Source organism: Nannobrachium achirus (assembly GCF_963921795.1).
Source record: "Nannobrachium achirus genome assembly, chromosome: 10".
NCBI lineage: Eukaryota > Metazoa > Chordata > Actinopteri > Myctophiformes > Myctophidae > Nannobrachium > Nannobrachium achirus.
This window is the reverse complement of record NC_137819.1, coordinates 17,644,245-17,658,300: the sequence shown is the minus strand read 5'-3', so window position 1 is coordinate 17,658,300 and position 14,056 is coordinate 17,644,245. Positions and strand designations below refer to the sequence as shown.

At 44.7% G+C, this 14,056-nt stretch overlaps 1 protein-coding gene across 2 annotated transcripts in view; it reads left to right on the top strand.

Annotated features, from left to right (window-relative positions):
* phactr4a (phosphatase and actin regulator 4a) overlaps window positions 1-14,056 on the top strand; it is an 83,376-nt gene that overhangs the window by 25,362 nt on the left and 43,958 nt on the right. The window contains exon 1 of one of the 2 annotated variants that reach the window (XM_080735909.1): window positions 5,279-5,587. The exons of the other annotated variant lie outside the window; for it this stretch is intronic. Within the exon in view, the coding sequence (XP_080592035.1) occupies window positions 5,515-5,587 (73 nt within the window). The 5' untranslated portion in view covers window positions 5,279-5,514. Of the gene's footprint in view, window positions 1-5,278; window positions 5,588-14,056 lie in introns of those variants that run through there. 2 annotated transcript variants of the gene reach the window in all.

Below are 14,056 nucleotides of genomic sequence, written 5' to 3'. Positions count from 1 at the left end.
CATTGCACTCACTGCTCACTCTAACTAGAAGCTATTTGCACAAGAAAAGTGTGATTACAGGGCTATATATCAGAAAAGATCAATGTTTAATTTTCCTATGGGATCCATTTAGCCTGAATCTCTTGGCAAGGGCATGACAAATGGCCAATGCATGCTCCACTTTTAGAGACGAGTTTAATTCGGTTCGGTTCGGGGAGTGACCTCATCTCTGCAGCACCTAACAGCCTCTGTCAGGCATCAGACATGTAGCCCAATTACCCTGAAATGTGCAACAATTTGGGCCAGCAGATGGGCATTACACTGTGATTGTGATTTGATTCTGGCAAGGCTTTCAGAAAGCGGTTGCGAGCCGTAAAAACGAAAAGGAAACTGCAGCGTTAGTTTATATCATAATATGGCATGCGTCTGGACCACTATGCCAGCGGGCGCCCCGGAACTTGTTTTTAATGGGTGAAATGTGATCTTTTGTTTTAACTTTTGAACAGTGATGTAAAGTAACTAAGTAAATGTACTTAAGTACTGTACTTAAAGCTATACTGTGTAAGTTGCTCAACTAGTGGTCAGTAGCAGTAGAGCAAACCGCGGTCGCGTCTGCTTTTTTCGGCCGTTTTTCGCCGCGGACCGGGCATTCAGACCACCGCGTCCGCCTCACCTATCCATAGAGGTCTTTCGTGTCCCTCTACGAGCCTCGGTTGGGGGGTTACATGCTAGACTCCTAGCCCAGTGTAAACACTGCAGTGTACTTCCTGAAGAGCTCAGCAGTGTATGATCTGGGCTGTGATTGGCCGGTAGGGAGACGTGTACAGAATGATGCATATGACGTAATTTTGCGGGAAAAACAGCCCCGGTCACGGCCACCAGGGCTCAGTAGAACACATATAAAGAAAAGGCTTTGGGAGCTGAAATTAACAGTGTGGGGGTTCTAAAACTTTAGCGATTTAATAGTTAGGACAATTTTAAGATATGTTTTATAAAAAAAGTTACATAGTATAACTTTAAGTACAATTTTGAGGTATTTTGAGTATTTCCAATTCCCAATACTTTTACTTCTACTACACTACATCTCGGATCCAAATGTTGTACTTTTACTCCACTACATTTATTTGAAAACTTTACTTTGCAGATATAAATTATAATATTATAAAACATACATTAACCACTTTAGCCCTATGTTATAGCGATGCGACGCATTGTGAGCTTGTAGATCTGCTATTTTCAAACATTTTGTACTTTTACTTTTGGTACTTTAAGTACATATTGATGCCAACACTTTCGTACTTTTACTCGAGTACATTTTGAATTCCGGACTTTTACTTCCGTAACAGAGTATTTCTACGTTGCAATATTGTCACTTTTACTTAAGTAAAACATTTGAGTACTTTATCCACCACTGCTTTTGAAATACCGCGGGCCATGAAAAGGCCTGCGACACAAACACTGCACCAGGCAGCCGCTAGCTGGCCCACACTGTCCCTGTCCCTGTCACTGTCCCACCCTGAGTGGCATGGGAAAACCACAGTGTGTGCATTCTTCCCTTCCTGTTTCCCCTCCTTATCTGTCACACCATGCAGGAGAAGGCCACTTTACTCCCACACACTGATTACACACACACATACACACATTGCTTCACAAGCCATGGCTCCTGGCCCACTTCAGGGTCGCAAGTGAATACCCCCCCCCCCCCTTTTATCCCCCTACAATTTTTGTTTTGTTTTATAATGATTGTTTCAAAAGATTATAAAATGAATAAAAAAATCTGGAAGTTTAGATAAATAAACTTCAAATAAATCAATCAATAGCTAATACAAATCCATTAAAACTAAAGCTAACACATGTTGTGAGCCTGTGTACTAGGATAATCTCAGTATAAAATGCAAATAATAATAGGGCTCAAATGATTGATTCATGATGTCTTTTTGTACATTTGGGTCCCAGGGAGACACCCTTTCATCTTGTGGGTCTTGAGCGGTAAAGGTTTTGGGAACCCCTGCACTCAAAACAAACTCGCACCCAGGCCGCAGTTTTATGGCCCTGATACACGTATCTGTTTTGTTATCAATAGCGACTTTAAGCAATGGACGGCTACGGCAGACGGCGACGTTAACCGGAAATGATCAGCGCTCGATTTATAAACCTGCCACCGTGTGCCTTGTATCATATGTTATTTATGTTTTCTACTGAAAAGGATATGTGTATCACTATCATCATGGCCTTTTACACTGCAGCCTTCCATGGTCCCTGTCTGTGCTGTGCTGTGCGGTGCGGTGCAGTGCGGTGCGATCCACTGGGATTTCATGCAAGATTAAACAACTAGCCAAAGGTTCTGGTCTGTGTCAGTTCAGTATGCACTCTGCAGTACCGCTAATGCCCCCAGGATGAAGACACATAAGCCTTCTGAGGGCCGTTTGTTATGGAGAAGTCTCTGAAATATTGTCTGTCTGTCTGTCTGTGTTCGCTGGGCTGTTACTGAAACTTGTTCCACTTCCAACTCCCTGGTGAGGAACTTTACTGAGCTTGGCTTCTTTCTTTTAACTACACTAGCCCTTACCCGTTCAAAGATATGAGCTCCGAAATGATGTGCAGTGTGTGGGTTATGGGATGTGCACTGTGCACACAGTATATGAGGGATGGAAAGTAACTTTAACTGGTGCTTGCATGATAATATGTAGGAGCATCAATGTAAGAAATACCCGTTCCATTTAACGGCTACAGAGATACTGTGTACCGATCTGCATGATTTTTGGACAACATCTGTAACAGGGCCAGAACCCCCCCCCCCCCCCCCCAAACCCCCCCCCCCGCCCGCCCGCCCGCCCGCCTGCACACACACACACACACACACACTCCACCCCCCCCCCCCCCGTGTGTGTGTGTGTGTGTGTGGGTTTGTATGTGATTGTGCATGGCCTGAACAACAGCGCCCCTCCCTTAACATGTGTGGTCACAAAAGGTACTGTAGGCTAAATAGATATAGATACACCATAAAAATGCTAATATACAGCATACGATTTGTGAAAGTGACAAACGGGCTTCACAGTTATGTCAGGTGTGTTCATATGCTTATGGTGATGCGATTTCAGATCAATTGCTCCAGCCACTGAGGAGAAACGCTGTGACAGACAGACAGACAGACAGACAGACAGACAGACACTCACTCACTCACTCACTCACTCACTCACTCACTCACTCACTCAGACATTCGCAAAATTATAGTATAGATGAACCCCATATTCTGGGGGAAACGTTAGCCATAAAATAGCAGATCTACAAACTCTACAAAGCTTGTGATAGAACATTTTTCCTCCTTTTTTATATTAACCACTTGGACCCTAGCGTCCATATTCTGAGAACTTTAGCCAAAAATAGCAGATCTACAAGCTCTCTGCTATTTTCGGCAAAGAGCTTTGGTGTAGAGGGGAAAAAGAGCAGACTAATTACAGAGTGAAAGACTGAAAGGTCAAGTCCAAAATACACTGACGATGTGCTGTCAAACTATGACACTAAATGGAATCTATGATAAGTTAGTGGGGGTCCCTGCTTCATCTCTCTCTCAACTAAGGGGTCCTTGGCCTGAAAACGTCGAAAACCCCTGGTGTAGAGGGGAGCAGATCTACAAGCTCTACAAAGCTTGTAGATCGTCCAACTAACTCTGTTCAAAAGGCTAGAGGTAGAGGTAACTTCAATAAGATTTCAACTTTATTGTCAGATCACAGGTTTACAGTGACTTTTTTCCCCCTTCCATCATTTATAGTTTTCAGGGAAGGGAAGAAGAGAGAAAGCGAACTAGAAAACATCTCCTTTTTTTTATATTAACCACTTGAACCCAAGTGTCTAAATTCTGAGAACTTGACACACAAATAGCAGATCTACAAGCTCACAACGCCTCGCGCTGTGAGGCGTTGTGAGCTTGTAGATCGGCTATTTTCGGCAAAGAGCTTTGGTGTAGAGGGGGGAAAAGAGCAGACTAAGTACAGAGTGAAAGGTCAAGTTTATCAAGTATTGACGGTTCAAGTGGTTAAATATGTGAAAACACCAATTTACATGAATCCAAAATAGACTGTTGACTGTGCTGTCAACCAACACATTTATGAAAAGGTTGTGGGGGTCCCTGCTTCATCTCTCTCTCAACTAAGGGGTCCTTGGCCTGAAAACGTTATCTGGTGTAGAGTGCACAAATGAGGGGGCCTAGAAGTCTATACTCTAGGCCCCGAGTATTAGACCTGTTCAACTACAGTGAGTATAGGGTTTATAAGTTTCCAGAGGCGTCATCTCAGCAGTCAGCTCTTAGATGTAAAAGCAAATAAAAAGCCTGTTTCATGGAACGGCGGCTACCCGCTGTCTCTTTAAACCTGTATGGCCAAGTATGTAAACAAAGCTTACAATCTAACAGTGAAGTTAGTACTTAGCTTGCTGTCTCTTTAAACCTGTATGGCCAAGTACTGTATGTAAACAAAGCTGACATGCTAACAGTGCAGTTAGTCTACTCATGCATGCATGGACCAAGCAGCCATGGTGCCTGGCAGGCAGTGTGTCACCGGACACCTCCGTGACATCACTTCCTCTTCCCATGGTGCACTGGAGCTCCACCCAGAAGCGCCGTCTCACCTTGCCCCCGCGGCTCGGGTTACCTCTCTCCCTTTTAGACCCCTCCCCTTGCCCTTCTGGGAGTAGGCCTGTGTGTGTGTGTGTGTGTGTGTGTGTGTGTGTGTGTGTGTGTGTGTGTGTGTGTGTGTGTGTGTGTGTGTGTGTGTGTGTGTGTGTGTGTGTGTGTGTGTGTGTGTGTGTGTGTGTGTGTGTGTGTGTGTGTGTGTGTGTGTGTGTGTGCGTGCGTGCGTGCGTGCGTGTGTGTGTGTGTGTGCGTGCGTAGTGGGCCTGCGAAGCCAGGAGCACCGCAACCGCACCGCATTGGCTAAACCCCTCCACACACCGGATGACTGGACCCACACACACAAGACACTTTGCAGCTCTCACCGGCAGTGAACTTTGGCCCTGAAAAAAAAGTTTGCCCTTAAGGAATGACAGGCATTCTGAGACTGGCCCTGTTGCCTTATTGCCATACCTTATTTATGAAGACAGACAGGCAGACAGACAGACATGCAGGAAGGGTGGGACTTAGCAAGTGAGTGAGTGAATATGTTAGAGAGAGAGAGAGAGAGAGAGACAGAGACAGACAGGGAGAGAGAGACCAAAACACACACCAGCCGAAGGGAGGGAGGGGGGGTTGAGGGCGAGAGAGTACAGAGAGAGAGACGGGGAGAGACCAAACGAACGACGCACACAGTGAGCAGGCAGTTCAGTCAGTGTTGGGTTACAGACGCTCTTTAAGGCTGCTTTGGAGAAAGAGCTAGAGAGAGAGAGAGCGGAGTAAGGCGCCTTCAGTTCTCCTTCCTCTCCCCCCGTTAGCCTTGCTTTCCCCGCCGCGGGGCCTCCCACCTCAGGAGAGGCAGGGCAGGGGCCTGGGCAGGGCGGGCAGGCAGGGCACTGCAGGCCAGCGGGGACAGGAGAGGGGGTAGCATGGGACAAAACGTCAGCGCTGAGCCTGCGGTACAGCGACCTGCGCTGCACCACCAACACCAACACAACACGGGTGAGTCAGTCTGCTGCTCCACCAGGGCTGGAGGGACGGGAAGACTGGTTATTATCATGATGACTGAAGTCTCAAGAAAAGTCAGCCGCACGTTACCTGACTGTGTTGGTTCGCGTTAAGGGAGGGGGCCAGTCAGCTGACTGGTCGCCTCCCTATACGCCAGTGTTTCTCAAACCTTTACATTTCAAAGACTCCCCTTAACTCTGACAAGTGTACAAATGGAACCAAATGGACCCGTTAGGGTTCATTTGGTTCCGTTTGTACACTGTCAGAGTTACAGAGTCCCTGGAGGCTGGAATCCACTTTGAGAAACACTGCTATACGGCACGAAAACCAACACAGGCACGACACATGCCCGTGTTTAGCTAGCGTTAAAAGCGAGAGAAACGGGTCAGCCATGCCTGTTGTTCTCCGCGCAGACGCGACCTGTCAAGCCGTGCCTTCCGTCGCCTTGTGCGTGTGTTGTTGTTGTCGTTTGAAGCAGTCAGTGTCGGGCCGCGGTACGAGTCGGAGGAGGGGGTTTGTGCGGCGGATACCTGAGCAGGTGTTTTCATATAAAGAGAGAGAGAGAGAGGCGGGTGGGAAGAAGGTGGCAGGCACAGACAGGTGGAAGGCAGAAAGAATGCGACGGGTCGATGGAATGTGGTGATTGTGAAACACCCACCCTACGTAGCCCCGCATACTGGCTCTGAGTGTGTTGCACACAACTCTTTACCTCCCCTGTTCTTCTGTGTACGGAGAGCTATGGGTACCAGGCACCAGCTCACAACATGTGGGTTCATTCTTTCTTTTAGCATATGTTGCTTACTTGGAACATATATGACAGCTGTTGGTTGTTTACCAAAGCCCCTGCCTTGTCTGCTTAGTCTAACAACTTACAGAACAAACTAAGAACCTGTTTTTTAGGCGTGCGTGTGTGAACCTCGAGACCTTACCTTACACAGTACACACACACACACACACACACACACTAGGGATGGGACGATAAGCGATATTATCGTATATCGTGATAAAAAACAGATTTCATTTATCGTGTAATCGTCCTCCGTCATGCACTGGGATCAATTCACCTTTTATTTGCCGAGCTGCATATCCGGTACCACTTAAACCCTCTATAATCTTTAAAAAGGTACTTATAATAAACGTACTTGATACAGTCTTTTTTTTAAAACTCTCAATCAAATGTCCGATCTACAAGCTCACAACGTGTCGCAACACGACGCGCTGTGAGCTTGTAGATCTTCTATTTTTTGGCAAATGTTCCGCCCCAGGATAATGGATGTTGATTATCGCGATATATCGTAAATCCTTTGTCACAATATTCGTGATATGAAATTTTCATATCGTCCCATCCCTAACATACACACACACACACACACACACACACACACACACACACACACACACACACACACACACACACACACACACACACACACACACACACACACACCTCTACATGCTGCTTATGTGAAATGCTTAACAAACAAAAGACATACTACATAGCAGTGGATTTATGGATTATGAAGGTTGCAATCTGCCAAGCTCTGCAACATTCAGCTTTGTTCCTTATTCTTGGTTTTACCCTGTAAAAAATGCTAAGCCACATGACACGGTTTGCCATTTACTGCAGAATCCTATGGACTTTGATTTGTTGGCGGCGTCTTGTAATGGACTTCGCCTGCTTGTTATACTTTAGCGGCAGCAAAACCTTGTTAAGCTGTAATTTTCTGGATAACTGAGTGCTTTTCAGTGCTGGGCCGTTTCTCAACTCCGGGTTCAGGGACCACCCGGGGTTACAAACGGACCCCCAAGTTGCTGGTCTTAACTCTCAGTGTTAAATAAACACTGGTACCAGACCAGTTAGGCCTGTCACAAATATTACATACCGGTACTCGCCTAATCACAATTATTTGAGATTATCACAGTTATTCTTTTGCGTTATCGTCATAATCGTTTCCATACTGATAATAATGTTCATATATATTTTTTTAAACATTGTCCAACATAGTGAAAATAGTTGATTTCCAAGCTAGGGTAAGTGATATTTATTGGTTAAAACAAACGGTGTTAAAAGGTTAATGTACTATAGTCTATGTAATCATCGTCTCTTAAGGTCTTGTGGTAAACAGAAAATAAATGTTCGGGTAGGTGACACAATTTCAGCCAATCAGCAGACAGTACCCATTTATCAGCTTCATTTTTGTGTCATCATTTCCAATTTCAGTTGTTTAATCTCTATCGTGATTGGAAGAGCTGGAGAGACATGACAGTGGTTCTCAACCAAATGGATAGGCTAATGGACGGGTCCATTTGGTTTCATTTTACGCTCTCAAGAGTAAAATTACTGTTAAACATCTGCATTACTTAATTTGCAAATTAGAGAACGTAGAACATGTGTTATTTTGGTCAATGTTTGCATCTTATGTCCTATGGCACCACATCAATGCAGCATGGAATTGTGGACAAAATCTTAAGAAAATATTCAACGTTTTGGTTCAGAGAGGCCCTATGAAATCAAATGGTGATCCGTGGCTCAAATGACGAATATATAATGGACCTCCATATGAATAGGGTTGAAAACCTCTGCTCTATAGCAATGAGTATTATACTTATATAGAGCTATTTTAACTAAAGAAAATGACTTACCCTACCTTTTTAAATGTGTACCACCCTGCCTTCTTTCAACATGCAGCACCAGGGGGTCTCACTCTGGCCACATGTTAAAGCTCTGCACGCAGAATGTATTTTTGCCCCTCGCACCCTGCAGCTGGTGTCCGAGGGCTCGCCATGTGGACATGCTTACTGCATGCCATTGGCATGGCCCATGTTTGGCATGGGTCACGTGTGGCGCTGCCGAGTACATTCAAGCACAAAGAAAAGTACTTGCTGACCTCTGTGGGTGCTTTTTGGTTTCAGTTTCTGAGGGCTTGTTTTTAGGGTAGAGTTCTCAACGGGTTCTCAACATTAAGGCCCGGCCTTAACTGGGCCGGCCAGACTAATTGGGATACATTTTAGGCCCTACCCGCCACGGCTACGAAAACGTGGGGTCGGGTAGAGATTGGTTCGGAAGAATTTGAGAACTCTTATCACAGAGTAAAAGTAATATAATTAATTCAAAAAATATATATATGTTATTTTTTCATTGAGCCCAAGGTTCGGCCCGGCCCGACTAATTAGCACACATTTTAGGCCCTATCCGGCCCAGAAATGTCGGGTTGGGTAGGGTTGGGTTGGGGCAGAATGTGAGTTTAAAACTCTAGTTTAGGGGTGTAACAGTAAGTAAATACATGGTAAGTGTAACGGTCCAAAATGTAATAAAACAATTGATTTACAGTATAATTTATCCCTATGTTGGGCATGTCAGTACAGGCTAAAAAATTTAAAAATATAAAGAGTCAAGAATAGTGAAAATCGTTTGAGCTTGTAGATCGGCTATCGACACCATTTTGTGCCGAATTATGTGGTTAATCGATTCACTGATATATAATAAGCACATAAAAACGATCTTGACATATTCGACTGTTCGACAAAGCAATCGTTAGAATAAAAACTGATTTGATAGTTTCACGTAGCCATACTTATTATTGTTTTATTTCTGAGGGCCTTTTAATGGAAACACTGTTGTCCCATTATTGTCTTTGCTCTTTTTGATTTCGGTTTCCAACAGACTTGTCGCAGCCTGTAATGGAAACGATCTGGTTGTTGCATTGTTTGGTTGCGATTGGTGAGCACGACCTGCTGGAGCCTGTAATGTTAAACAGTGTTGTGCCATTGTTTATCCCCTGTTCATGTGCTGCTGGGTTTATATCGTTGCTGTTGGGAAACCTTGTATGTTCAAAACCTCGTCCTTTTCGGGAAGTGGAACGAAAAGCTTCCAAAAAGCGGTGAAAATGGCCGATCTCTTGTAAATGTGGCGATGCAAGGTTTCTGGTGTCTAGGTTGAGGAATCGGTGTTTAACAATTTCTCTGCCATTTTAAACATAGCTGTAGTAAGCAGCTGCCAAATTGTCCTTACCTTTTAGCGTGGGCACGCGCACGCATCGTGCACAATCTGTGCGCGACTCATCTAGTAGACGTGTAGACTCGGTGACAAGCTTTCGAATACAAAAAACCCCATTGAAAAAGACATATCCGTTGCCACGCTGTATTCCTTCTTATCCGCCAGTGTTTACATGAAAAAACATTGAAAAAAAGCCAGGCATGCGCTATGGTAACACGTGGACACGTTCGCGCACAAAACGCACGATATGTGCGGGGATCATAATCCAGGCGTGTAGAGACTGGATCAAAGTTTCCAAACGCAAAAATCCGATTGAAAAACGAGCGTTCCATCGCCGAGTAGCTTCCACTTCTGTTACACAGTAAACCAATGGAGGCGGGACTATGGCCCAGGCTCAGACTGGATACGGAAAGCTGGATCCGGTCCAGACCGGAAATGACCGCATACAGTTAGGGGGGCGGGCCTAAAGAGCCAGAATCAGCGAAAATCTGCGCTAATACTTTTAATCCTTTCATAATGATTAAAGCTAATTAAACTTTACGGGCTCTACGGGCATGGCAGCGCGGTACAGCGGGAAATCTACGGTTTCTACGGGGATCGCGAGGTATGAGTTAAACACAGCCGTGTAGCCTGGTGTGTTGATGCCTCTTTGCCTTGTCTTTTATAAAGCTCTCCAGCTCTTTGATGTCTGTCTCACTTTGTCTTTCACAGCTCGATGCGTGTTTTTTTAATCCCACAGTAGCTTTGATACAGTACACCCCACCTCAGATTGTTCAAGCGTTAGCGTGTCAAGATCATACGTAATTGATTGCAACTGTCAGGTCACAGTTACTATCAAAACCTCCAACATCTGTCTGTTATTCTGTCGGTCTGTCTGTCAGTCTGCCCGTCACACATCACGTCAAACTTTTGCCCTACTCGTATCTCCGCCACTGTTGCCCCTATCCATGTCAAACTTTGCACACACACTCCTTGGCTGCCAAACCACAACCTCCACCCCTCTATCATTTCTCACATGGCCTTCTTCTAGTGCCGCCATGAGGCAGATTCTTGCAAAACACATTTTTGGACACTACTCCAACAGATTTTGCCCTTAACACAGTATCTCTAAAGTGATGTCATCAACATGGATCTGTCCCATTTCCCATATTCCCTCCTGATTGGCTACCATTGCCTTCTAAAGTTTGTGTATGCGCCCTGACGGTCGATTAGGGAGTCTTACTGGTGCTATTAGGCCCGTGGACTGAAAAGATGCTTGTGAGTGACCCCCATAAGAGAGGATGTTAGTTGTTAGAATTCTGTAACTGTCTACACCATGGGTAGGCAACCTTAGGCACGGGTGCCAACATTGGCACTGGGGTGGGTGATCACTGGCACACTAGTGTGAGAGGGTGCACTCACATCTATATGCAATTTACATCCTGCATATCATTCTACATTCATTCAAACTGATAACTTTGACTAGGGAGAGAGTCTGGGAGATAAGTGGGTTATTGCTCGAGTAATGATCATTAGGCCTACATCCTAATATAAATGAATATATTTCTTATAATGAAGGATAAAACGTATTCATAGCCAGTCAAAATCAATTGGAAATATAAAACTTTGATGTGTTGTCATAATTAAACTAAATGTTGATATGACACTTCATGTCAAAGAGGTTGCCGACCCCTGGTCTCCACTGTAGGTGGGGAGAGAAACCCTAGGATTTGAATAATTCTCATACATTCTCTCATTGAATTTACCTTCTAGATTATAGTCAAGTTAACCACTTTCGACCCGCGTGTCCATTAATTAAAACATGCAAAAATAGCCTATCTACAAGCTCACAAAGCCGATCTACAAGCTTACAAGATCAAAATCTTGTAGATGCTGTCTATTTCTTCAAACGGGGCTTGAGTTGTCAAACTGTTACTCATTTTACCGTGTGAACCCCCCCACGGAACACACTCAAGGACATCGCTTTGAAAAGAAGCACTATTGTAAAACTAAGGTTACAACACTACAACACCACGACCACACGACACCCCCAAGTTCAGTGTCAGTCCGTCACGCCTCCCGCTTCACGCCCACCCCTGTGGAGTCATAAGTGTCTGAACAGCTGCGAGGTCGGCGTGTTTCGCACCGAGTTCACGGGCCGGCCGAGCCCCCTCTTTCCTGCACGAATGCCTTTTTATCAGTCAGTCAGGCAGTCAGCCAGCCAGCCAGTAAGCAGCAGTGTGGGTGGAGCGGAGAGGAGAGGAGAGGAGAGGAGAGGAGGATCAATGAGGACCTTATTTACCTCTCTGAGATGAATGGAGCGAGCAGGAAGGCGTGAAGAACATGGGTCATTGAAAAAAAAAGAGGAACACAGGGCCTGGAGAGAAGGAGAGAGAGAGAGAGAGAGAGAGAGAGAGAGAGAGAGGACAACAGCCTCTTTTGTCATGGCACCTTTCTCAGTGGGTCTCAAATGTTTTCATGCCAGGGACCCCTAAATTGAGACGGGGAGTGACACGCAGCAAAGGCCATCGGGATAGGGACTCGAACCCGCGACACACCGTCAGACTCGGAGCCTACAGTATGTGGTATGCGCCGCCCCCGAAGAGAGGATCTGTTAAAACATTACAAGTGATTCAAAACCCTTACAGCTTAAGTGGTTAAAATGATTGTGATGCTGTATTAACACATTTTACTGGGGATCCCCTGGAACCTCCCCAAGGACCCCATGGGACCCCACTTTGAAGAACCAATGACCTAAAACACAAACATAGCCTCGATGTGGAATGATAGTTGATATTTGATTCTGGGGCTTTCAACAAAAAAAATAAGACCCAGATCCAATGTAGGAAAAAACAAAGATGAGACATGTTGAAAAAGCTCCAGGCACTGTCTGACGATTCTTCTGTATTAATTCAAAAAAGAAACGCTTAATACCTTTTTGAATATGCTTCCCTTAACAGCATGTTTCAAGGCACGTAAAGTCTCAAACGCACAAAAGGCTTAAAAGTTGCTCCTCGGGCTGCGATGATCGCTGCCATTGAGACTCAATTCCAAGCACATTGCCAAGCAGTTTGCACGCTTGTGCCTTGCTCTCAAAAAGGATGCATATTTGAAGGTTTTAACATGGGTTTTCAGGCCAAGGACCCCTTAGCTGAGAGAGAGATGATGAAGCAGGGACCCCCAATACATATATCGTATAAAATTGTGTTGCAGATGTTTATCGATTTCTTAGACAGCTTAGACTTTTTGACAGCACAGTATCATCTGTGCAGGTTGGATTAATGTGTATTTTCATACATTTAACCACTTGAACTCTCAATACCAACTAGTCTGTTCTTCTTTTCCCTCTACACCAATCCTCTGTGCCAAAGCATAGCCAATCTACAAGCTCCCTTTTAGCTTGTAGATCAGCACATTGGGACGTTGGGAGCTTGTAGATCAGCACATTTCAGCACATTTAATGTTCCACTAGAATGCTAGAGTTCCAGTGATTAATGTAAAAAAACATGATCCTATCACACAAAGATTTTGTGGCCCCCCTGTAGTAACTCTGCGGACCACCTAGGGCCCCCTGTTGAAGACCTCATCAGATCTCCCACATCTTCATCTTTTTTACTTTTTTACCCTCGTGTCAAGACATTGTTTACACATTTTACCAAATTTCTATCACAAGACTTGTGACGCTTTTGTTACGTTAAAGACAGAACTGTTTGTTCTCTCGACAAAGTGCGCTGTGAAAATCCTCCAGTGTTGAATTAACTCTTTGTGTGTACACACATGTAACCAAATGGACCCTTACATCTACACTCAAGAGTACACAGTCACACTGCTTATGCTGTCCTGAAATGCCACTGCTCTCTCTTTATCTCTCTCTCTCTCTCTCTCTCTCTCTCTCTCTCTCTCTCTCTCGTTCTTTCTCTTGTTCAGGAGTGTTGGTACTAGGGCTGTCAGGATTATGACATTTTACGCAACAATTAATTGTCACACAAATAGGGTTAGGGTAACGATTTAATTGTGTTTTTGTTGCTGAACGCTGGAGCATATGATATGAATAAAAATTACATCCTGTTTGGCTTTGAAGTTGCACAGGGCAGATATGATATGACAAATAACCTAAATATACAAAGGAGTGACTGGCATATTTGATAGCTTTATTCTTTATACATTTACAGAGGAAATAGACAATCTACAAGCTGTAGATCTGCTATCTCCACTACTTTTTGAAAATGTTTAAAACTTTCAACATGGAACCGATTATGGAAACTAATTGTGATCACCTCAAATAATTGCGATTAGACGATTATGTAATAATTGTGACAGGCCTAGTCTCTCCCTCTCCCTCTCTTGTTCAGGAGTGTTGGAAGTGCTTCTGTCTCTCTGTCTCTACCTCTTTGTCTCTCTCTCAGAGTGTTGGTAGTGGTGGTCATGGTGCTTGCCAAGGGCGATATCAGCGCTCCCATCTTCCTTGGCCTGGTCTTGCACAGCTT